General features: G+C 36.1%; 1 protein-coding gene across 1 annotated transcript in view; it reads left to right on the top strand.

The window, feature by feature from the left end:
• ARHGEF38 (Rho guanine nucleotide exchange factor 38) overlaps positions 1-27106 on the top strand; it is a 152985-nt gene that overhangs the window by 100375 nt on the left and 25504 nt on the right. The window contains exons 4-7 of the mRNA XM_068542303.1: positions 4710-4857; positions 11288-11305; positions 22789-22988; positions 25816-25949. Of these exons, the coding sequence (XP_068398404.1) occupies positions 4710-4857; positions 11288-11305; positions 22789-22988; positions 25816-25949 (500 nt within the window). The remainder of the gene's footprint in view (positions 1-4709; positions 4858-11287; positions 11306-22788; positions 22989-25815; positions 25950-27106) is intronic.

The following is a 27106-nucleotide window of genomic DNA, read 5'->3' on the forward strand; positions in this document are numbered from 1 at the left end:
ATTGGTAGGGCTGGGAGGGGAATCAAATATTCTGCCCCCCAGTATTGTACTTGGCCTCTGGGTGAATAAATGACTCTCAATTAGAGTGCTTAAATATCTTTTAACTTTAATCATTGTTATTAGAGGCCCAACAGAATTTTACTTGGAAAAGAGTAAAAAATTCAACTCTGCTGTTCAGGAGAGAGCTATAAATTCTTTCAAACTAGACCACTTCTGTTAAAGAAAATATAAGGGAATTTACAATTAATGTTTTCATTGTGTGCAAAATAAATGCCTTTGTCCTTTGTGTTTTGACTATCTGACTTGATCCTACTGTGGATTTATGAGGTTGTCCAGACCTCTTTCATCCTTTGTCTCTACTCTAAGCTGCTTTGTAGTGAACACACATATTTACAATTTCATCTCGTGTTGGGCTGCGGGTATTCAGATCCTCTCTTCCTGACTTGCTGCTGAGCTCATCTGAGCCTTGACTCCCTTGCCCAGCCAAAGCCCTCACTCCCGTTTGCTACCTGCCTCTGTGACTGGGAGGCTCGCCTCCTCTTATGCCCAACCCTAAATTTAGCCACTGTCCTATTTTATTTTCTCCTCTTGTAACTACTCTCTTTCTTACTATTTGTGTTGCTAACTGTCGTGAAGAGTGAATCTGTAAGACCTCCACTGGCAGAAGGATCAATTCAGTAAAATCCCAGGAACCTAACAAGAATCCCTTATCCCTTCAGTTCCAAAAATGTTCACAGTCACTGCGTTTCCTTACAAGTCCAAAAAAGCACTAAAACAAAAACCAACCAAGCAAAACACACACACACACACACACACACACAGAGTCTAACTTTAATCACAGAGAAATCCCATAAATGAAAGGAAAGAAACATCTTTTATTGGCTGGATGGAAATTAGGAAATAATGTAATACTTTAAAAATACTAGTGTTTTAATGAAAATAAAAACAAAAATAAAAGTAAACAAATGGAACCTAATTTAACTGAAAAGATTTTGCACAGCAAAGGAAACCATAAACAAAACAGAAAGACAACCCACAGAATGGGAGAAAATATTTGCAAATGAAGCAACTGACAAGGGATTGATCTCCAAAGTATACAAACAGCTCAGGCAGTTCAATATCAAAAAAACAAACAGGGCTTCCCTGGTGGCACAGTGGTTGAGAATCTGCCTGCCAATGCAGGGGACACGGATTTGAGCCCTGGTCTGGGAGGATCCCACATGCCGCGGAGCAACTAGGCCCGTGAGCCACAACTACTGAGCCTGCGCGTCTGGAGCCTGTGCTCCGCAACAAGAGAGGCCGCGATAGTGAGAGGCCCGCGCACCGCGATGAAGAGTGGCCCCCGCTCGCCACAACTGGAGAAAGCCCTCGCACAGAAACGGAGACCCAACACAGCCAAAAATAGATAGATAAATAAATAAATAAATTTATAAAAAAAAAAAAAAAACCTAACCAAAAAATGGGCAGAAGACTTAAGTAGGCATTTCTCCAAAGAAGACAGACAGATGGCCAAAAAGCACATGAAAGATGCTCAACTGCACTAATTATTAGAGAAATGCAAATCAAAACTACAATGAGGTATCACCTCATGCTGGTCAGAATGGCCATCATCAAAAAATCTACAAACAGTAAATGCTGGAGAGGGTGTGGAGAAAAGGGGACTCTCCTACACTATTGGTGGAAATGTAAATTGGTGCAGCCACTATGGAGAACAGTATGACGATTTCTTAAGAAACTACCATATGATCTAGCAATCCCATTCCTGGGGATATAGCTAGAGAAAACTATAATTAGAAAAGATACATGCACCCCAATGTTCATTGTGGCACTACTTACAATAGCCAAGACATGGAAACAACCTAAATGTCCATCAACATATGAATGGATAAAGAAGGTGTGGTACATATATACAAAGGAATATTATTCAGCCTTAAAAAAAGAACGAAATAATGCCATTTGCAGCAACATGGATAGACCTAGAGATTATCATACTAAATGAATTAAGTCAGACAGAGAAAGACAGATATCATATATCACTTATATGTGGAATCTAATAAAAAATGATACTAATGAACTTATTTACAAAACAGAAACAGACTCACAGATCTCGAAATGAAATTTATGGTTACCAAAGGGAAATGTGGGGGGAAGTGATAAATTAGGAGATTGGGATTAACACATACACACTACTATATATAAAATAGATGACTAACAAGGACCTACTGTATAGCACAGGGAACTATACTCAATATTCTGTAACAACCTATATGGGAAAAGAATCTGAAAAAGAATGTATATATGTGTATATATATATATATATATCTGTATAACTGATTCACTTAACTGTACACCTGAAAATAACACAACACTGTAAATCAACTATACTCCAATAAAAATTTAATGGGGCTTCCCTGGCGGTCCAGTGGTTAAGACTTCGCCTTCCGATGCTGGGGGCACGGGTTCAATCCCTTGTCGGGGAGCTAGGATCCCACATGCCTTGTGGCTGAAAAGCCAAACAGAAGCAGTATTGTAACAAATTCAATAAAAACTTTAAAAATGGTCCTCATAAAAAAAAAATCTTTAAAAATAAATTTTAAAAAATGAAAAAATAAAAGTACTAGTGTTATAATTCTGGAGATAGTAGAGCAGCATTAGAAAGCAAGTGACATTTATTGAGGAACTTGTCAGTGCCAGGAGATTTAACGTCCACATTTCATTTAATTCTCAAATTCATCTCAAATGTAACTATTACTTCCATTTTACAAATGAGAGATTTGAGGCTCAAAGAATTATTTTTAAATGTCATTCCCGAAGTTACTTCACAAATCCTAAATGACAGTGATTTCTGATTCTGAGTCCAGTGTTCCAGGCAACTGCATCACTGTGTCCAGGGTCCAGCAGAACTCTGATGTGGGGAGGGCTAAAATCTAAGGGAAAAATGAGGAGAATATGGCCTCTAATCCTGGCTCTCCATCTCCTGACAGGACTTTGGAAAAATCATTTCTTTGTTTTAAAGTCAGATTTGTCCATCCTTATTTAATATGGATAAATAACCTCTTATCTCATCATATGTATAAGGGGTTAAGCAGTTAATATATGCAAAACTTGTTGAAAATATAAAGCGCACTTCTATATCTGTAGGAAGAATGACTTGTTACTATAATAGACCCAGATTAGCAGGTCCATTATCACTTCCAATCAGTTCAGTCCCAAATCATTATCAACCCCAAACTGGCAATGTTTTGGGGAGCAGATCTATCACATATTTCTTCTGTGTCTCCCAAATCATCTTAACACGTTCTGGGTTGGATAGTGGATGCATTTTTATGTGATGAAGTGGTGATTAAATCAAACTATTCTCCAATATGTACTTGAGTCATCAGTTATAGACCCAATTTTATCATGTATCAAAAAGGATTCCTTAAATACCTGGACATAATTAGCCCAGGTTGCTTTATGAACAGTCATAACACTGGTTCATAGTATTATCCAATTGATTTTTAACAGGAATAATGACCAGTTCTTTCTATTATCACATGAAAGAAAATATTTTATTTCCCTCAAATCCACTGCTTGCCTTTCATACAAACTCAGGAAATGTTAGTAAAATAAATAGCGAAAAATAATTTACCTAGAACCCGAAATTTCACTCTTCATGCCTCTAACAAATTGACAATACCTGCTCCATTTTGAGCATTTACTATGTATGTACTGTAATCTGAACTTTACATACCCTATCTCTTTAATTTTATAATGACCCCGTGCAATTGGATCTATTATTGTCCACATTTTATAGATGAGGAAACAGGTTCAGAGAGCAAAAACTAACTTGTCCAAGTCTGTAGCACAGCCTGACCTGAACCCATACAGACTGATTCTAAAGTACAGCCTTTAACTGGTGTCAAAGAAAAACTCACAGTGTAAGAGTTGTGTGTTTAAGTTTTATTCAGGGACTTACTGAGGACTATAAGAGACGACCTCTCAGTGGCTCTGAGGAAACGATTCCAAAGAGGTGGAGGAGAAGCCAGTTTATATATGATTTTTTGGGCTAGGAAATACACGCAATCAAACATACATCTTGCTGAAAGATTACTGTTGGTCACAAAGAACAGATATCCCAAGTTAATGATTTTAGTGTTTTTCTCTGTATGGGAAGATGCAAGAATCTGGGGTGATTGAAAGGCTTCCTGAGACATACACCCAACCCTCTGAGGGTCTGTTTATCCAAAGCGACGAGTGCCTCATCCTGTTTTTCATCCTGGATTCCTCTCAGGGTGGGCAATTGCAGTGGGTGATGACTTAGCCCTCATAGAACCAGGTAGTGAGCGATGCCCTTTGTTTTTCTTTGTTTATCTGTGTTTACTCCAGAACCCTGCACACTAACCAAGGGCATAATCTAAGAAAACCAGCTTTCTTTTTCTGCCCACCTCCATTAAGCTCATTATCCTTTGTTTTATAAAAGACAGGAGGGAAGGAATGAAAAAGGGAGAAGGGAAGGAGGAGGGTGGAAAGAAAAAAAGGAAGAAAAGGGAGGAAAGAAGGCCCCTCAGCGTCATCCACTAGGTTGGTGTCCCCCCCCCCAACAATCTAGGTATAAAATGGGGCCCACCCAACTTTTTAACACTAATCAATGTTGTCACAAAATAAATATGTGAAGTGCCAGTTTGGTCTGACTTGATGTCATCTTGCCTTTGTTTTGCATTTATCAGGAGAAGTATTCTTGCAGATTAAAGGGCCACTGGAAGATATTTATAAAATCTACTGCTATCACCACGATGAAGCGCACAGTGTACTGGAGTCCTATGAAAAGGAAGAGGAGGTGAAGCAACATTTGAGCCTCTGTATTCAGTCCTTAAAGTAAGGCCTTTTCAAATGATGATTTCCATGCACTCTCAGTTGCCTAGCAGGGAACATTTTAACTGGATGTAGATGAAAGGTCTCCCATAAATCCTATGTTTTATGAGGCTTGCTGGGAGCTCTACTTTGTGTTCTCTTCATGAAAAGCTGACATGCCAGAAACCCTGATTGACTTGGTTTTTTTCCCTGCAAGGATGACTAAAAATAACATGGGAAAGATACGGGGCTCTGTCGAGATAGAAAAATGCAATATCAAAAAATGAAATGTAGAAGAAAGGCCCCTCTTAAAGCTGTTGTTACTTGCCTGCTCCCACCTAGGTCAAGGAATATGTGAAACAGCCTGTGTCACCGTGGTCACGGGAGCACGTGGAATAACAAAGTTAGTGGGATGTCCCATGACCCTCTGAATGGCCCTTGCCATCCCCCAAACTCACTGTGGGGAAGGAGGGGAGATTGGCAAAGACAAGTCAGGCCCTGTTAAAGTTAGTTTCAGGAAAGTTAGTCACGCCTTCCTTCCTCATCTCTAAATTGTTGGTGGGAAGTGCTACCTAATGTAACTTTTTTTAATCTGGGAGAAATATCTATTCACTATAAAAATCCGAAAAAGGGAGTTCCCTGGTGCCCTACTGGTTAGGATTCCGGGCTTTCAGTGCTGTGGCCCGGGTTCAATCCCTGGTCGGAGAACTGAGATCCCTCAAGCCGTGGGTACGGCCAAAAAAAAAAAAAAAAAATCTGAAAAAAAATATAAGAAAGCATGAATAAGATAAAAACCCTTACTATTCCATGTATTAATTCCTTGCTAACCATGAATTAAAAACCATAGTTTGTATTTTTTTTCTGATCTTATTTATATGCATAAATATGAACATGTGTTTGGGTTCTTTTAAATGGAATTAGTATCTTACTGTATCTCCAGTTTTCTACTGAATGAAGCTTAAAGCCAAAATGTCTTCCCTACTCCACATCTTACCCAGTGGTTCTATTGTGGTTTTTCACTTCTAAAGGTTATCCATTGTCAAATGGTCTTGATTAAGCTAAGAATTAACCAAGCAGAGAGAGCTATGGTGTATAAATCAACACACACCGACCAGTCTGATCTTCCCCTTTTATATACTCTATTGCAGGGGGGGCAGAAAGGGGGGTCTAATGTGGTACCACTGAATTAAGGTAAAATCAGGAGGCTAAATGAGACTACTCTGGAGAAAAGCCTTTCCAGGCTAGAACTGGGACTGAAGATGGGTTTAAACTGGACCCTACAAATTTCTTAAAATTAACTTTATTGCCCTCTACTGGCCGTTAAGTTATTGCAGTTCTTTAACCATTTTCATGCTGCGGGAAAAATAACAATTTCAAGTCACTAAATCGCAAGCATTTATTTAGCACCTGTGCTGTAACGAGCATAGATCTGGGTCCTGAAAATACAAAAATAAATCATACTTAAACCCTGCCCACAAGCAGCTCAATATGATCAGGTGATTCTTAAAGATAATATGTGAGGAGTAGCTCCAGTTCACTATTTCTCCATTATTGCTGTTTAGTTCAATGTTAGCAAATCAATTTAGATAAACCATGAAGTTTGAAGTTGTATCCATCTTAATAAATTCACATATTAGAAGCAACATCTTCTAAATTTACAGGTGCTTTTTCCAAGGAAGAAATAATAGTGTTATCCTGGGTGTGAATGAATACCTTTCCTACCTTAAACTAGTGGCAAGATCTAATCTAATTAATGTCTATCTTGAGCCATTTTCCTTCTTCAGTTTCCAGAAATAAAAGAGAGAAATCTTATAGCAAGTGACCAAGTAGAACCTTGAATCATCACTCTAACCCCAGCCCCAGGGCTAGAGGTCCACTCAGGGAGAGGATGTAGTTAATTTATTTTGGCATGTGCTTCTGACAGCTGACCAGAAGTGGAGCTGTCTGTTCAGAGGGAGATGAACAATAGTTTATTATTCATTAAGCTTTTGACTCCTAAGAGAAAGAAATTAACCATGCCAGAATATTCCATCAGGCAGTGTAGCTCAGTACCATACCCCGCTAAAACAGCTAAAGCAGAAGTAATTTGGAAGCTTCATAAAATCCCAATTACTGAAAATTACTTTCAGACCCAAAGGCTTATTTGATCTTTTTCTGAAAGCCTTAAGTTCTTGTCCTGGTGATGTCCCAAATATTGTCTATTCTGCCCCATTCTGCTATTAGGGAATCATTTCAGGCATTGGAAGGTGCTAAGGTTTAGGAAAACACAAAATCCAAAGGCAGTAATATTGGCAGGACTATTTCTTAAGGGAAAGAAAGTCAAAATAAAATAGTTTAAATTAGAGCTATTTTTCCCAAAGTTGCCTTTCCATGAAAATAAAGTTAATGATGAATTGTACTGGTCTGCCTGATAACTGAAAGCAGGAGAATTATTGACATTACTATGATACTGACCTCAATTGAGTTAAGCTTTAAATTCTGAGAAACAGGTTTTCAAACAGGTTTATAGGCCAAAGAGAGTCTGGAACACCCCAAGGGCTTGGTTTCCCTTGCCAAGTAATCAAAGCTATTACTGGGGCTCTGCCTTTTCCTTGTGGCTAAATAACGGAGCCCAAGCACACTTGCCAATTTCTAATGAATATTAGGTGTGGCCTCCATTTTCTACCATGCTGGGGGGTATTGGAACAACTGGATTTGAAGCAGTATCCATGAAGAAGGTGGCTCCGTGCCTCAGAAGTTAAAGCAGATTTTAAAGCAACAGAAGTTGCATTTTATCCAAAATTATAATGTTTATTGAGGGCCTAATAAATATTTATTATAGGTACTAGATAATGTTGAAAATATCTCTTTTTTCAAATATATAAACATAGTTCTTGCCTCCTGGGAACATACCTTCTAGGTGGTAGATAAACGAAACCATCTGGAAAGCTTAATAATAATACAAGAGTTAATTTAAATAACACACCAGAAGCTGTCACGGTGAGGTTCAAGACTAACTTCCAAAAGGAGAGTAGAGAGATTTCCTGGTTCTGTAACCAAGAGTCTTGAGCTCATAACATTTGGCTATTCTTTGAAGCCCATTATCCTTCAAAAGAGCAAATAATATTGGTATCCAGAAAATAATTTTGAGTCCCTTTGAAACGTTTGGGCAGTGTTTCTTGGTGTGTGAGTTTCCCTTCACTGCACCCACCAGGGATGTGTAACAAAAGTGCAACCGCCTATGCTCTGCTCCAGACCAAAAAAAATTAGGATTGCTGGGGGTCCACTCCATGAATCTGCACTTTAACAAGCACCCTTGGGTGATCGTGGACACACACTCCAGTGAAGACCTACTTTAGAAGGAGAAATCATGCCCATGGTACCCACTCACTGCTTTCCCTGAAGCACACAGGCTGTTTTCATGACTATAGATACAATCTAAGCAGTAATTTCAGGGTTCAGAAACCTTAAGAAAAAACTAAAACAATCCAGAAGCACAATCCCACATCTGCATCTACAGCTTATAAATTGGAAGTCTGCAAGTTTTTTATTTATTCAACAAGCAGTATTTACAGCGTCACATTAGTGACCTGTAAGATTACATGAAATACTGATTTCATACAGTTTTTAAACTTATGGAAATTATTTGCTAAATACCTAGTTACTTAGCCTCTTTGGGGTTATTTAAGGTTTCTGCTCTGCATGAGGAAAGTGAAAAATAGAATAGCTATGAATGCAAGTGTAGCTATAATTAGAATAGGCTGTCTGCAGCCTCCTTTATCTGTTTTTCTAGTTATAAATACCACCAAATCCCTGATGCCTTTCAGAGGCCCTAGAGATTTGTTTATTTGTAATAGAAAAAGAATGAAGAGGCTTTTCCAAGTTTTTTGGTAGGTAACTGGAAGATGCATTTCTAACTTCATGTCTAGCTGTTATAAATTTATCTACGTTTTTGTTCTTCCTAACTGAGGCCACCATCCTCAGGAGGAAAACTTCTAACTTCTAGTCATCTGGGTGCTTTGGCTGCTCATATTACTGCTATAGCTTTTCCATTCAGGGAAGCTAAAAGCTCATGCAACACGACATCAAAGGAATAGATTTCAATTTGTCCACCACAGTTTATATTTCTTAATATTATTCTAGTGGGGTGTTCCAAGTAAAAATTAAAATCACTTTTGGAAACTCTTTCAGTTCTTTAGTACATGACATCATGTTTGAACAAAGACGATAATCCTTAACGGAATAGTCACGAAAAAACTGTTGTTAACTGTGAGTCAAATTATAATGACCCCATGAGGGTGTAAGATGGGGTGGTGGATATATTGTTACTTTACCCCCCAAAGGGGTAAATGGACCCAATTTAACTTTGTCCTTCCTGAAATGTCCTTGGCTGGGGTTAACTTCTGGAAAGTTTTAGCCTAGAAGGGAGATTTTTTAAAATGATAAGCAAATAAAAAGGAGATGTTATAACATAATGCCACTATTCCACTGTTGGAAAACCTCAGGTTCCTTTTCATAAAATGTTATATTTACATTAAACACAGTGTTTAATATATGTTATAATATGTAGGTTTTACTTGGTTGAAGTAAATGGAATAGAAAGAGAAAAAAATTTTCCATGTCTTCTCTAGGAGTTAGAAGAACAATCTTTTCTTTGAACTTCAAAGTATGTGTTTTGGTTCCAAAATGATTGCATCTTTCACTTGTTTGTTTTCATAGAAAACTGCATTCTTATTTTTATTCAACTTCTGTCCCAAATTTTCTGATCTATGACTTGCAGAGCAAAATAAGAAAAGGAATTTCCTTAATAGAAGGGGATAGAAATTAGTGAAAGAATGTGAGCTTAAAGAAAATGAACGGAAAGAAATACTGGGCAGGAGGGTAGTGGTGGTGTACTTTCTTTCACTGAGATAGAAGAGTTCTTCAAACAGCAGTTAATAATTGTTTGAAATTGTAGCACCTGCTGATTTTTAAAAATTTATAATCCTCTGTTGGATTCCCAACTGGGAGGTCTTGGATTCAGCAAAACCTAGTTATTTCAAGATGTCTAGGGATCCATTCATACACTGTCTGGAGAGTGAAGGGATACTTGCTATACATATATGTATACCATTGTTTTCCACATATATAAAGTACTGGGATTAATTTTTTTTTTAATTAAGCCCACGAAAATTTATGAAATTCAGCATAGGTAGTTATTGAATTTTTTCTCAATCATTGAATATGAAAAGACCATCTACTATGATGCGATGGGATCACGACATTTTTTTTGTATTGAAAACATTCATTGTGTTCCAAAAGACTGGAAACCAGAGGTCAAGGTGATCAGTTTATTAATACAGGTTATTACTTTATTTCTCTATAGCCACATGAGGCTTTCAGAGAGAAGTTCCTATCTCCTTTATTCTTGAAATTTAACTTGAAAGATTCCCACTTTTTTATTGTTAAATTAATTAATTTGACAAATACGTTTTGTGCTACTGTGTGCCAGTCCGCTTTTCAGGTACTGGGGCTACAACGGAGAACAAAGCAAGCATAAATCCTTGCCCTCCTTGTCATCGGGGAGCGGAGAGATAGACCAGAAACCAAATAAACATATAGTATATTAGAAAGTGACAAGGCGTTATGGGGAGAAATAAAGCAGGGAATGAGAATAAAGGGTAGAGTGGGAGGCAGGTACCATGTTTACGAGGTTGGTCAGGGAAAGCGTCACTGGGCAGGGGCATTTGAACAAAGACCTGAAGGAGATAAGGAAGGAGCCATATAGATATCTGGAGGAAGGGCAGTCAGGCAAGTGCAAGGACCTCGAGGCAGGAGCCTGCCTGCAGGCTTTGAAAAGAGCAAGGAGGCGCGCAGTTGCCACAGATGGGGGGAGAAGCTGAACTATGGGAAATGAGGTAGAGAAGACGTGGAAATAGAGGCAGATCGCGTTGCCTTGGAAGGACTTTGGTTTTGCTTGAGCAAAATGGAAGCCACAAAAGCTAGCAATGCCGAGTGAAAGCTTTTATGGGAATTATCTAATTGAATAGGTGAATTGTTTATAATCTATCTATATAAAAAACACTATAGACAGAGATATTATAAAGCACTTGATAGTAGTTTTCTGCAAGTCAGTAACACTTCCCTTTGTAATCTTGTTATCTCAATTTCTCCTAATTACTATGTTTAATAGATTTTTATTTCATAATATAAACAAAGATTAACATTTAAATCCATTTTCAAATGACTAAAATTTACAAACTATAATCTGAATCAACAGTTTTTAAACCTTATATAAAGTGTGAAACAAATATGGTGGATACATACTAAAATAAAGTTTTAGGTCTATTATAAAGCTAATTCTATAAAACCTTCATGAAAATGACTTATTACATTATTTTACATAATAAAATTTTAAAACTTATATAATGTTTGCTTATTACCTCAAATATCTAGATTTACATGAATTTACTTTTTGCTTTTCCTTTTCTTACAGGAAAATATACATGCAAGAGTAAGTACTTTTGTTTAAATAATAGATATCAAATGTTAAAATCATGGGAAAAAGCTGATGAATATTTCTGTGCAAATCAGAATTTTTAGTTTTTACAATGATGTTCATTGCTTTCAATAAGTCAAGATTTCAAAGACATTTACCCTAGATATTATTGGTGCATTTATTTCCAATTTGTCTGAGATGATCTTACATATTAAATTATTATTATGTGTACCTTATTAAACTTTTTAGAAGAATCTTGGGGTATAATTTACTTAAATCACAAGTTTGCTGGTGCCAGGAACTCTTTGGGAACTGCTTATCACACATATGTTTAGGAATCATTTTAATGTGTCCAAAAATGTTTCTTCCTAAGGACAACAGTAGTCTAAAAAGTATCAGATTAATACCATAGTGTTTTTGAAGGTTACATAGATTAATGTATAAAAGAAAAGCTTCCTTATGCATTACAGTAAAATATTCTGTTTCTTCTGATTTGGACTCTGATTTACAGAGAAAAAAATCATACACACACATACATAGCATGAAAATGAAATATTAAGATGAAATAATTGGTTACTAGGACAATATAGAAATTATCTTATAAAAGCAACACACACATACACATACTTTGCAAGATGTCCATTTTTATAGAAGAACAGCATGTCTAGTCTGACTAACATTGAAAAGAAGATATTGATTTGAATATGAAGTCAAATTTACCAGGACTTAATAAAGCACGTGTTTGCCTTAGCATGGCCAGGAACTATCTGAAGTCCTGAGTTCCTAGTCTGCTTGTGCGTGTGTGTGTGTATGTGTGTGCATTCTAAACTCCTGAAACTTTACAACAAGAAACACAAAATTTATGAAATAAAAATTATATTAATTTAAGCTGTAAATATCTGCCATTCATGCTTTGGTGCAGAGCAACCTTGAGGAAAGACAGAATTCCAGGGTGAGGTGGAAGAATCAGGCATCATACAGGAGACCTGTAGACTAAGGTTTTATACCCCAGCCAAGCTGAGAAGTTAGTTTTTGGCATACCAAACAAGCACCCAGTTCTCTCACTTTATAAGCCTTTTCTTTCAAAAGGAAAAAAATATCCTACAGTATAAACAGATATGATTAGATTTGTTCAAGACCATTTGAATTTGAAGAGGAGCATAATAGAATAGGGCCTGTTGGTCCTTTCACACACCAGAGCTTTCCTGGCTTCTCTTCAATGACAGTTGATGGTATTGGAGGGGTGGGGGATTGCTGTCTCATTATAAAGCCTGTGGCCCTGGCATTGTGCCTAGGACTGGAGATTCACAGAGCTGGGGATGAGAGAAGAACTTCATATGCTACACATCTATTCTACACATACGATGTATGCTACACATAACGATGCTACAGAGAAACCCAAACCAACGTTGTGGCCAACCCAAAACTTAGATTTCTTTTCCTAGAGCTTAGGTCTTTATAACCAAAGATTGAGAGACAGAGACAGACAGACAGAGAGATTCAGAGAAGGAAAGTGAGCAAATCTTGTAATACATTAGCATGCACAGGCTCCTACATACAGAATACTTAAAACAAACAGTGCCTTGTATTGAAATGCTTGCTTAAAAAATTGCACTGGCTTCTGCGGCAGTCCTGCTGTGTGGGTGTTAGCAGGCTGCTTATGCCCCCCTCTAACCCATTCTATACATCAAGAACTCGAAAATAGGAAGAAGAGTCATAGCGTGTGGCTGCATGAATGTCAAAGCCACGTTTGCCATGAGTTATTTTCCTTCCTGTTTCTCTCATTCAGGGCAGGAGGCACAGACGCTGCTACCTAAAAGGGCAAAAGGCAATGTCAAATGCTATGTAATTGTTGGGCTCCTTAGTAGCTAAGGCCAAGAATGTCACAGCCAGAGTAGTGCATTTATGAGATGTGGGTTTTAAAATGGCTTCAAAAAAATGTCTTACTCATGGAAGCTGAAAACTGTCGTTTTTTCACAATCTGCATTTTAAAAAGTACAGAGAAAGGCAAAGACATTTAAAATTTCTAAAATGTTTACTTTGAATTATAATCTTATGCAAACATCAGAACAGTATTAAAGTGACAAGAATCATAGAATCTTCCACCAAAGGTTCTCTCCCAAAGCATGGGATACAAGTCCCATTTTCTAAAGCAAGAAAAATATACCTATTCTAAATTTACCTCCAGAAATACACTGTTTTATCTTCAATATTTATACCTTTCTATATGCTTCTCTGCCTGACCAGTTATTTCCACCTTTGGATCTCAGGGTTTCATTTCCACCTTTGGATCTCAGTGTTTCAATCAATCTCAAAATGTTATGTTATTTTTTTCTTAAGTTTTGTATTTTTAAAATTATTGAAGAAACACTGAAAACATAGAAAATCAAAATGAGGACACGGAAGACAATTGGTAGTCACATTCCAGAGTGAACTATTTTAACATCACGAGTCCCTTACTTCCCTGCAATTGTTTTCTCTACACAGACACATGTTGACTAAACTAGGATGGCTATGTATTTCCTGTATGTCAACTTGCTACCTCTTTATCAATACATCACGAGCATCTCTCTATGTCAGTAAACATAAATCCACATTGCTTTATGGCTGCATACTATTCTATCTGATGTATATACCATAATTTAGTTTACCAAACCCTTATAGATACTTGAAGTGTGTCTGTCTTGCAAAGACTGACTTTACGTCTTCGTTCTTATACGTGATCTTTGAATAAGTTTATTTTCTTTGGATGAATTACTAAAAGTGGAATTGCTAGATCAAAGGGCTTTTGATACTTATTGCCAGATAATTTAAGAAAAGTTGAACTAATTTATAGTCCCACTACCATATATAAGTTGTCCATTTATCTACTACTTGCTAGCACTAGATAAAATTAATGTTTGTATCCTTATAACTTATGGCAATGTAATAGGACAAAAGTAGCATTGTATTGTTTTCATTATCATTAAAAATAATCTTGTGTTTAACCATTTGTATTTCACCTCTAATGAATTATCTTTTTTATTGGTTGTTCACTTTTACTGAGATGTTTATCTTTTTCTAAAAGATTGGTAATGGCTCTTTAATTAGCAAGTGTATTATCCTTTTTTCTATCTTATGTACTATGAATAATTTTTCCAGATTATCATTTGACTTTTAACATAGTGTATAGTTGCTTCTGTTTTCATTTTTATCCATAGTTTTACAGAGCTAAATTTTAAAATAGATTTATCACTTTTTTCTATTGTAGCTTTTGGATTTTGTATCTCACTTAGAAACCCCGAGTTTGTTTTAAACCGTAATCCCATGTTTTCACCAAGATCTTGTATAATTTCATTTTTAACATTTAAATCTTTAATCTATCTAGAAATTATTTTGGTGTAAAGAATCCATTTTTATTATTTTTTTATATGACAAGCTAATTATCACAATACCTGATATTGAATGGTTCCTTTTTTCCACTGAGTAGGAATGTCATATTTACCACATAATTTCCATACATACTTGTATTTATTTCTTTATTCTCTATTTTGTGTTTGATTTCCATTTGCCCATATATGTACCCATACCAAACTGCTTTCATTTTTGCAGCTTTATATTTTAATATCAGGTATAACTAATCTCAGCTCAGTACTATTCCTTTTCAGAATTTTCTTGAATATTCTTGCATGTTTCCTTCTTTAAAAACTTTCTCTTTTGTTAAAATTATATCTACCCATGGTTTAAAAAGCCAAATAGTTCTACAGGATTTAAGAAAAATAGTAGTCTACTGTATAGCACAGGGAACTATATTCAATATCCTGAGATAAAGCATAATGGAAAAGAATATAACAAAGAATGTATATATGTATATAACTGAGTCACTTTGCTGTACAGCAGAAATTAACACAACATTGTAAATCAACTATACTCCAATAAAAATTTTCTTTTAATTAGAAAGAAAAGAAAAACAGTAGTCTCCTCTTCTACCTGCCCCTAAATCCTCCTCACCAGAACACAAAATTTTCACACATTTTAGTTGACTATTTTGGTATTTATCTTCATGACTCCAAAAAAAATTTGGCTCTTCCTTTTTAGGTATTATGTATTGACTTCCCCCTATGGAAGACAAGAATCTCTCTTCCCTACCCGATCTCCACTACACACACACACACACACACACACACACACACACACACCAGTCCCATCTCACCATTCTCCCTATGTAGTTACATTGTAATTTGAATTAAAACAATAATCAGTGCTTGAATTATTATACGTGAATAAATTTCTTTTCAGAGCTAAACCTTGGAATAAACGGATTACTTGTTTTTCTTGGAGTTAACTATTGCCTTTTTTCCCCCCTTAATTTTCTTTGTACTAATCATTAATGCTGAACTCACAGCCCGTCATCTTGAAGACAGCCAGGAGAATTTTGTATGCTATCAATTTCATCTCCCTGTAAAAGCCTCTCCCAGAGCCTTCTGACCTTTTGAGTTTGGACTGATGACACTGGGCATCACGGTCTTTTAGGAACTCCCCTCCCATCATCTAGACTTTCTCTTTGCCTCTTTCCTGTTTTTAGTAGAGGACATCCTGCAATAGTTTCCCCTATTCATCAAAGAATGCATGGGAAGGAAAATTTTAAGAACTTTTATATCAAAAATGTCTTTATTTTACCCTCACACTTGATTTATATAGTTTGATTTCGTATAGAATTCTAAATTGAAAATCATTCATCTTCAGAATATAAAGGTAATTCTTCATTGTTTCTAACTTTCAGCATTGCTACAAGAAATGAAAATGATTCCTAATTGTTTGCTTTTAACTGTTTAGTTTATATATTTCCCTGAAAGATTGTGGGCTTTTCTCTTTGTCCCCGATAATTTACAGTTTTATGGATTCCAAGGTGAGTCCGTTTCATCCATTTTGCTGTGTACTCAGTGAGTTCTTTCAACCTGCTAACTCATGTTCCTTGAATTATTTCATAGATGATTTCCTCCCCATGTGTTCTGCTCTCTCTTTCTGAGACTCCTATTATTTTGATATTGGAACTCCTAGACTGGTCTTCTAATTTTCTTATACTTTCTTCCACTTTTGTATTTTTGCTCTTCTCTCTGGAAAGTTCCTGAACATTTTCTCCAACACTTGTGTGTTTTTATTTCTGCTATTATCCTTTTAATTTCCAAGAGCTCTTCCTTAGTCCTCCAAATGATCTCAAGGTGCCATTTGTGTAGCACCTTAAGAATTACGCTGTTTCTTAACCAGGATTTTAACTATTCCTTCTTATTCTAATTCCCACGCCCCTCTCCCTTCACTTCCATAGGTCTCAAGGACTCTAGTTAATGAACCTTTGGAGGAGTGATTAAATAATTGCTTCTCCATATTACTGGTTCTTTCTGGTCTGCTATATCAATTACCATTTGCTCATCTCCTTTACAGCTTCTAAAATTTGTTAGTAGTTCTGTATTTGTTTTCAAAGCAATTTTTAAATTATGACAAGTGTTATTTGCTTATTATTTGCATAGCAATATGCAGTTTCCTCTAAAGTTGACTTGTGATGTTTTACACGGAAAGTAAATTAAAAAAAAATTCAATAACAGTATAGATGGTTTGTGGCTTCTATAAACTAAATATTAAATTTAAGATATTGTGGCCATAAAATAGAGGAAATTCAAAGTAATATAATCAATAGTTACATGATTAGTTTTCCTTCATTTTCTCCCTCAAATTAAGAAATATAGATATACCTCAATGTTGAGGTATATCTGACTTTTTCTGTTTTCATCACAGTTTTTACATTGTTTAAATATCATTTTAATTTTCATTGTGCAACTGTTTTCTTGTATTTGATGCAAAGCTCTTTATAGCAAAACTGGATCCTGCTAAAACAAAGCCAGCTGTGTTTACTTGACTTTGTAATGTTCCAATAATAATTTGTAATGAGATTAGTGTAGCTACTTTCGGTACTAAATATTTGCCAAAGTATTCATGATAAGATAGAGGAATATGAAACAGAATTACAAATTAATAACTACCTTAGCTTTCAGCACAATATGTATGGGGAATTGTTACGCATTTGGTTACTTTCTGCGGGGGAGGCATGTGATAATTGGCTGCTTGGCTGCACTGGGTTATATCACACGTAAGACTCATCTGCCTGGCACAGTTGTCAGAACTCAGTCTTACTGGGAGGGATTAGATGGGGTGAGCGCTGTGGCGCTGAATGCCTGGAGTGTCATTATCTAGGAGCACATCCTCTATCTTTCCTACCATATTGCTTGTCTGTGTGATGTAGATGGCAGAGCATCATTGCTCATCACTTGGGCAACTGTCCACCGTGCTTATCTGAAGACAAAGGTGTATGGGAGATTTCTCATTTTTGAGAAAAGCTTTTTTAATATTCGCATCTGTGATGCTTTTAAGAGAAACAGTCATCATTTATAATTGTTATTATTGTCATTTGAAACGTAAAAGGGAGAGAATAGAACTTTGATGCCAAAGAGTGATAGAAAAAGAAGTAATGATAAGATCTGGACAGGACTAAAGGGCCTACGTTGTTGTTTTTTTTTAATTATCTTTATTGGAGTATAATTGCTTTACAGTGTTGTGATAGTTTCTGCTGTATAACAAAGTGAATCAGCTATATACATATGTATATCCCCATATCCCCTCCCTCTTGCGTCTCCCTCCCACCCTCCTTATCCCACCCCTCTAGCTGGTCGCAAAGCAGCGAGCTGATCTCCCTGTACCATGCAGGTGCTTCCCACTAGCTATCTGTTTTACATTTGGTAGTGTATATATGTCAATGCTACTCTCTCACTTCGTCCCAGCTTACCCTTCCCCCTCCACATGTCCTCAAGTCCACTCTCTACGTCTGTGTCTTTATTCCTTTCCTGTCCCTAGGTTCATCAGAACTTTTTTTTTTTTAGATTCCATATATATGTGTTAGCATATGGTATTCCTTTTTCTCTTTCTGACTTACTTCATTCTGTATGACAGACTCTAACTCCATCCACCTCACTACAAATACCTCCATTTCATTTCTTTTTATGGCTGAGTAATATTCCATTGTATATATGTGCCACATCTTCTTTATCCATTCATCCGATGATGGACACTTAGGTTGCTTCCGTGTCCTGGCTATTGTAAATAGAGCTGCAATGAACATTTTGGTACATGCCTCTTTTTGAATTATGGTTTTCTCAGGGTATATGCCCAGTAGTGGGATTGCTGGGTCGTATGGTAGTTCTATTTTTAGTTTTTTAAGGAACCTCCATACTGTTCTCCATAGTGGCTGTATCAATTTACATTCCCACCAACAGTGCAAGAGGGTTCCCTTTTCTCTACACCCTCTCCAGCATTTATTGTTTCTAGATTTTTTGATGATGGCCATTCTGACCGGTGTGAGGTGATACCTCATTGTAGTTTTGATTTACATTTCTCTAATGATTAGTGATGTTGAGCATCCTTTCACGTGTTTGTTGGCAATCTGTATATCTTCTTTGGAGAAATGTCTATTTAGGTCTTCTGCCCATTTTTGGATTGGGTTGTTTTTTTTTTTTTGATATTGAGCTGCATGAGCTGCTTGTAAATCTTGGAGATTAATCCTTTGTCAGTTGCTTCATTTGCAAATATTTTCTCCCATTCTGGTTGTCTTTTCATCTTGTTTATGGTTTCCTTTGCTGTGCAAAAGCTTTTAAGTTTCATTAGGTCCCATTTGTTTGTTTTTGTTTTTATTTTCATTTCTCTAAGAGGTGGGTCAAAAAGGATTGCTGTGATTTATGACATAGAGTGTTCTGCCTATGTTTTCTAGGTTGGTTTTTTGACGGATCCTGATAAGCAAGAAAGGAGAGCAGCTCAAAGATACAAGTATATTCTTTAATATACCTGGGAATTTTTTTTGTAATTAAAAATTTTTAAATATGTATATAACAATAGGCCACACTGATAAGCTATCTTATTAAAATTGAGTTTTGTTTGATTGAATTGTGTGATTACATCTATATTTTGATGGTATTTTCAGTGATTTTTATAAGACTAAATAAACTGTTATTTGGTGATAGTAAAAAGGAAAACTCAGAAGAAATCTGATCTTATTCATAAGGATAATGATTTCTTCTAATCAAGTTAATACCTTCCATATTCCTGACTTGTTCTTATTTAAGGAATTATTTCTACTTAAGTGTCTAAATTGTTGAAGAATTTATGTTTAAGATATAGAAAGGTGTTGTCCTTCGTATTCAAAGTTTTGGCTACTGATATACCATCAGTGAGAAAATATGTTTTTCATCATTATTTTTTCAGTATTCATAATAGATTTACATTTTTTCCCAACCACTTCACCCAGTCTTCTTGGAAACCAGTAATATCTCTCTCTCCCTCTCTCCCTCATTTCCTCTTTGTCACCCTGTCTCCTTATTTCCCTTCCCCCTTCCTTAGTAGATTTGGTGCAAATGGGTAGGAAGTACAAGATAAAGTTTCTCAAAGCAACTCTTTTTTGGCAAAGGAGGCAAGAATATACAATGGAGAAAAGAGAGTCTCTTCAGCAAGTGGTGTTGGGAAAGTTGGACAGCTGCACGTAAATCAATGAAGTTAGAACACACCCTCACGCCATACACAAAAATAAACTCAAAATGGCTTAAAGACTTACGTATAAGACATGACACCATAGAACTCCTATAAGAGAACATAGGCAAAACATTCTCTGACATAAATAATACCAATGTTTTCTTATGTCAATCTCCCAATGCAATAGAAATAAAAGCAAAAATAAACAAATGGGACCTAATCAAAATTTTAACCTTTTGCACAGCAAAGGAAATCATAAACAAAACAAAAAGACAACCTATGGACTGGGAGAAAATATTTACAAATGATGCAACTGACAAGGGATTAATTTCTAAAATATACAAACAGCTCAATTCAATAACAAAAAAAAAACAAACAACCCAATTGAAAAATGAGCAAAAGACCTAAATAGACATTTCTCCAAAGAAGACATACAGATGGCCAATAGACATATGAAAAGATGCTCAACATTGCTAATTATTAGAGAAGTGCAAATCAAAACTACAGTGAGGTACCACCTCACACCAGTCAGAATGGCCATCATTAAAAAGTCTACAAATAATAAATGCTAGAGAGGGTGTGGAGAAAAGGAAACCCTCTTACACTGTTGCTGAGGATGTAAATTGGTGCAGCCACTATGGAAAACAGTATGGAGGTTCCTCAAAAAGCTAAAAATAGAACTACTATGTGATCCAGCAATCTCATTCCTGGGCATATATCCAGACAAAACTATAATTTGAAAAGATACATGCACCCCTATGTTCATAGCAGCACTATTTACAATAGCGAAGACATGGAAACAACATAAATGTCCATCAATATATGAATAGATAAAGAAGATACGGCATATATGGAATATATATGGTATATACGGTATATATGGAATATAATGGAATATTACTCAGCCATAAAAAAGAATGAAATAATGCCATTTGCAGCAACATGGATGCAATTAGAGATTATCATACTAAGTGAAGTAAGTCAGAAAGACAAATACCATATGATATCACTTATATGTGGAATCTAAAATATGGCACAAATGAACATATCTATGAAAGAGAAACAGACTCACAGCCATAGAGAAGACTTGTGGTTATCAAGGGGGAAGAGAGTAAGGAAAGGGAAGGATTGGGAGTTTGAGATTAGCAGAGGAAAACTATTATATATAGGATGGATAAATAACAAGGTCCTACTGTTTAGCACAGGGAACTATATTCAATGTCCTGTAATAAACCATAATGGAAAAGAAAATATATATGTATAACTGAGTCACTTTGCTGTACAGCAGAAATTAGCACAACATTGTAAATCAACTATTCTTCAATAAATTTTTTTAACTTAAAAAAAAAAAGCAACTCTTTACTCCCTCACAAACCTTTATCATTTATTTTGATTTTCCTTTGAAAAATGTTACCTTTTGGTTTGATTCAGTCTTTGTCTCTATTACAGTATAATCATTTTCTCAACATATGAATAAAATTCAGGACCATTGTGCAATTGTTTTTTAAAAAATGTGGAATGTAAAATAACAGCACATTACAGAAAATCTGAGAAATCTGTCACTTCGGTTTACAAATATTCATTGAGAGAATACTATTTGTCATGCTGGAGATATAGTGGTGACAGAGAAATTGAACATAAACTGGTAAATAAAGAAAAAGGATGATTCCAGATAATGATAAATGCTATAATGAAAATAAAATGGGGACATGTGACAGAGTGACTGGGGTGTGTGTGTGTGTGTGTGTCTGCATGTGTGCACTTACATGTGATAATCAAAGTTCCTTAGTTTCTCATTCATCAAATGAAGAGTTCAAACAGGTGGTCTCTAGGGTACCTTCAGGTCTTTTCTAATGATGCAACTTTTCTAATTTTGTTCAATGTTTTTTAGATCCATTTCACCATTTCAATTATGTGGTCTGTTGTTCACCCATATAGTATTTGAAACATAGTAATTAAAGAATGAAAAATCCACCCATCAGGATTTGAAAAGTGTCTATATTCTCTCTCTTCTAAATAAAAACCTAAAGGAAAACAAATGAGTGTATCCATGTATCAGAAGGGACTCAAAACACAATTTTCATCCATGTTCCATTTACAGTATCTCTTCATTTGCCTCTTGCATAAAGAGGCTATTAGACATCACTGCTTTCTGGCTGAATGAATTGAATACAGTGGGTTGGACAACGGCATGACCAAGCTGGTAGCTTTTTCATTTCCTGTGAACTACTTGGCCAGTTGGAATGGCTCTAGTCTCATCTCAGAAGCTCCGAAAGGAAGAGTCAGGGGTGAGTGCTCACTTTTGTGTAGCCATTTGAAGATCTGTGGGCTAAGAAGAGTTCCACATGGAAAGTCATGGAAAGTCATTGTGTAATAGCAATGATTAGTGATAGTGATGATATTAACAATATCTAGAGAATGTTGCATTTATTATAAATCTCTTTTGGGGAGTGTGATAGAACCTCTGAAACACTATAAATTCAACTTCTCAATTTGGTAGAAGAAAGAGGACAAATTATGTTTAGATTTTTAAATGATGAGCTTTTTCTCCTCACTTAATATTCACAAAAATACCATCAGGAAAACGCATTTTTATCCATTGTCATGGGAAAATGCAGTCTAGAATTGTTTCCCACTATTATTGTAAAGCCTGTTATTAAAAAAACTGTTAGGTGGAACATGGTTGGAAATCATGCTTTGAGTCCTTTCAGGTGGACAAATATACTTATTTTCTTTTAAATTTTGTTTAGTAGTAGGATCTTTCAGCCTTGCTTCTTTTTGCCATCCATTGCCCTTGCTTCCATTTAGAAACTGAACATAGCCAAATGGAAGGGGAAAAGGGTGAAAAACAGTTTCAGGATTAATCATAAAAAAAAAAATCACAAAAATAAAAAGGAGATAATAAGACAAATGTTTGTGAAACAGATATTAATTTATCTCTATTGCAGAGGCAAACCAAACTTACTGGACATGGGCTCTTTGATGATCAAACCAATTCAGAGAGTGATGAAGTACCCCCTATTACTGCGTGAACTCCGGAATTCCACCCCTCTCTCTCACCCAGACTTTAGAGCACTAGAGGATGCCTTTGCTGCAGTGAAAGATATTAATGTAAACATCAACGAACTTAAAAGACGGAAGGATTTAGGTAAGAGGAGATATGATCAATTGGGGGTTTTCCAGCGTTGGAATATTCTGTTCATGTTTCGGAGAATCAGAATGTCTCAGTAGTTACAGCAGTTGCAGTGATAATGATCATTTGATATTTAAAGTTAGAGGCTAGGGAGGAGAGGATGGTTTTGCCTTGCCAGCTAGCTTCAGGAGAAGATCATGAGGCAAAAGATTGACAACCTTTTATTGAACAGCCCTATACTCAACCTCTTTTGACCACTGCATGCCCGATAACATACTGTGGGCTGAAGACACCCATAGCGTATGATCCTCCTGTTCTTGGCGTTATGCATGGTAGGAAGGAGGCATGGCCTGGTAGCTGGGAGCAGTGAAAAGCTAGAGCTGAAAAGGGGTGGTGAGAAGGGCAGATACAGGTAATATGGCCCAGCTAACACATCAGGCTTATTTGGTTCTGGAACACAAAGAATGGGTATTTTTTGGCAATTAATTGCTCCACTGAAGGGAGAAAGTATATTTCTTTCTCAAATTAACTAATTATTGTTAACTATTTGTTAGCTAAGATGTAAAGTTCACCTCTAAAGTAGAATGTAGGTTTCAAAACAGGAGGCACAATTAGATGGTTCCTATCATCTAATATGTAGTAGTGCATTGGGATAGACCATGGGTCCTCTCTCAGTGTGATTTGTGTCCATAAGTTCTTGATTGGCTTTGTACTTCTAACGTTAAATCTCAATTCAACAGTTAAAGCAATGGTAGGACTGTGGAGCTAATTGGTCCAACCACTTCGTTTATTTTTATTGTTTGTATTTTCTAATTTTTTATTTTAAAAATTGTATATATTTGTATTAATAAATTGTAACTATAAAGAAAAGTGAAAGTTGTAGAGTGAAAGACACCATAAACAAAATGAAAAGATAGCCCGTAGACAAAGGATTACTATCTAGAATATATAATTATTGATATTAAATCAGTAAAAACATTCTAATACAAAAAATAATAAAAATGAGCAATTCACAGAAAGACCAGTAAGTTTTTAAATGCTAAGATTCACTAATCATCAGGGAAATGCAAATTAAAATCACAACGACAAAGTGTTCCCAGCCTACCAGATTGGCAATAAGATTTTTAGTGGAGAATGTTAAGTGCTGAATCTCAGTTTGCAGGTGAGAATGTAAATTAGAATCACCACTTGGGAGAACAATTTGACAATACCTATTAAATTGAAGATACACATACCCAAGATGCAGAAAATCAGTTTCTAGATATTTGAGAAACTGGCTCATATGCTCGTGGAGAGGTATACTAGTAACTAGCATTGTCCATAAGAGCAAAAGAAAAAAAAGAAACAAGCAAACAAAGAAATGGATAGTGGCTTGCATATTAATCCAGATAATGGATAAACTGTGTTTTATACACTATGATACCATGAAAACATAAAATTAAAGTACATGTATCAATTAGACAGATATCGAAAACACAATGTTGAGTTTTTTAAAAAGTTAGCAAGTGACAGAAGAATGAATGCAATATGGTACCATTTTTACAAGGATTGAAAATAATACTATACACTGTAACCTATAAAGTAAAGGCATGAAAATAGATACAGATATAATAAACCCCATAATTTTGGATCACAGATCCCTTTAGGGATCAAAGATGGGGCTCAGAGAAGTTTCAATTGTTATGTGATTTTTTTTAAATAAAAAGATTGGAAACAAGGCAAAATGTTAAGATTTGACAAAGCCGGGAGATGGACAATAGCTGTAATATTATTTTAACTTTTCTGTTTGCTTAAACTTAAAATTTCAAAGTTTTAAAGAGGAAAATTTCTCTACTCCCATGATTCCAGTTTGCATAGCTAACATTTTAGTAAGTTCTCTCCAGAATTTCTATGTCTTTTTTTCTATTTTTTTCTTCTCTCTTTTTCCTTCTTTCCTTCCTTTTGCAAACGGTACTACAATTTGCTGGGGCTTTTTAAAAACTTATTTTATATCATGAGCATTCTTCAGGTTAATACGGTCTTCTTTTTCATGGTTCCATAGTATCCCACTCATGAGTGTATCATAATTTATTAAACCAGACCTCTGTGAGTAAACTTTTAGATTGTTTCCAACATTCTGCTCTTAGAAAAAAATGCTATAGCAAACAAAAGTTTGTATGCCTCATTATGGAAAACAGATTCTCTACACGGACTTCCTGGTCATAGACTATAAATATTTTCACTTTTATAAGACTCTGCCAAATTGTTCTCTACAAAAACTATATTGATTTAATCCATGTCAACAGCGCATAAGAATGCTCCTGTCTCCACACCATTACCAAAACAGAATGTTAGGAATATTTAACATTTTGAACAATATGAGAGGTGAAAATCATGTTAAAGATAAAAAAGTACACCTCAGAGAGGTCACTCAGCTTACCCCAAATCTCTCAGCTAGTGGGGAGACCACGCTGGGATGGATCCGAGGTCTTCTTATGTTGGCTGCAGTTGTCTTTCCATTAGTTAGGTCTTGATGCTTCATTCTAGAGACCCCAGATAACAAGTGTATTGTCTGAGAAGAGAGAGTTTTTTCCAGTATCAGGAATTTCTTTAATGTGCAAGGTAAATGAACCTTGGGCTTTGAGGAGCTCAAGTCCTAGGACAGTTTCTGAAGGTCAGTGGGGTGGGCATCTGGAGCTGTGACTGGGCGGAGGGGCTGCAGCATATTGCATCAGTACCAGAGGTCAGAAAATCATACAGAGCGGTATCTTAAATATAAATATTAATCTTGAATACTTTGGATGGAACACACACTTTCTGTGCCTCACATGTTCAGTTATGTTATTGCGTTCTTCTGTTTCAGTTCTAAAATACAAGAAGAACGATGAGGATGAATCACTTAAAGATAAATTGTCTAAACTAAATATTCATTCAATTAGCAAGAAATCAAAAAGAGTGACAAATCATCTAAAGATTCTGACCAGAGGAGAATCACAGGTAATTTTTCTTCTTGGGCCACATACATTTTCCTGGGGAACACGAATGCTGACGTTTTTGTGAGATTTTGTTTTATCGTTATCAGAGCTGTTTCTAGAACACACTGAGAATGGAGGTAACTGCCCTCGATGCTGTTCCTTTCTCCCTCTGTCTCTCTCTCCCCCTCTGTTTTGCGGGATATTGAGTGGGGGTTGTTCTGACACTGTCTTAGCTGTGGTGCTTCCATTCAGGAGGAGGACAAAGGAGAGGTAAAGACATAAGAACAGGGATCAACAAGGGATGCCCCAGGAGTTCTGACATCATCAAATAGCACATACTCTCACCCAAGGCAATGCCCTCCTTTCATCCCTGTCTTATTTCTGCTTTTTAAAAAACCTCATTTCTTTTAGTTCCCTTGATGGTCATCTTATATTTATTTCACCTATGAAAATAATGTTTAGGTGCATACCTTAGCATGACTTTTCCTACCTGTTATCACTTTCCTCTTCCCCTACCCCCAGGTGCACATTATATCACTGGGTAACTCTTTGGTGTCAGCTGTTTAGCCTGGCTTGAACCATTTTCATCTCACCCCTAATAAACAGTGAATGGATTAGCAAAGGCTCTCCAACTTTAATGTGTATAAGAATCACCTGAGGAGCTTGCTAAAAGACAGATTCCAGGGTTCTACCTGGTTCAAAGGTGCAACCTAGACGTCCGTATTTTTACAAAGACTACAGGTATTTTTAAGCTAATAGATCTGGAAATAAGTGATCAATGGAACACACTTTGAGAATCACAAGATAGTAAGTTCATGGCCCAGAGGTGGTAATAACAGTGGACTTCTAACCAAAAGTAAGCAGAACAATTCTTAAGATACTATATAGTACTTTTGCCCCCCTTCTCGTGCGTGATTTCATCCTTTGTTATGTTAACATCTCTAACAAAGGCTTTTACTTTGAACTAGAGGTAACTGGTTCAGCTCTGCTTTTAGATAGCTCTTCCTATCTACCTTACCCTTTATGGCTGCTGTGGTGTTTTGGCTTTTCATTAAGTCTTTGCTGCTTTTGGACCACTAATCTAGAAGTGGCCTCTTCCTCCTCTGAATGCCTAACACACTTAGTGTATCTCAGTCTTGGCACTGTTAATATATGCAGGAGTCATCACAGAAATTAAGA

Source organism: Eschrichtius robustus, chromosome 4, assembly GCF_028021215.1.
Source record: "Eschrichtius robustus isolate mEscRob2 chromosome 4, mEscRob2.pri, whole genome shotgun sequence".
Taxonomy (NCBI): Eukaryota; Metazoa; Chordata; class Mammalia; order Artiodactyla; family Eschrichtiidae; genus Eschrichtius; species Eschrichtius robustus.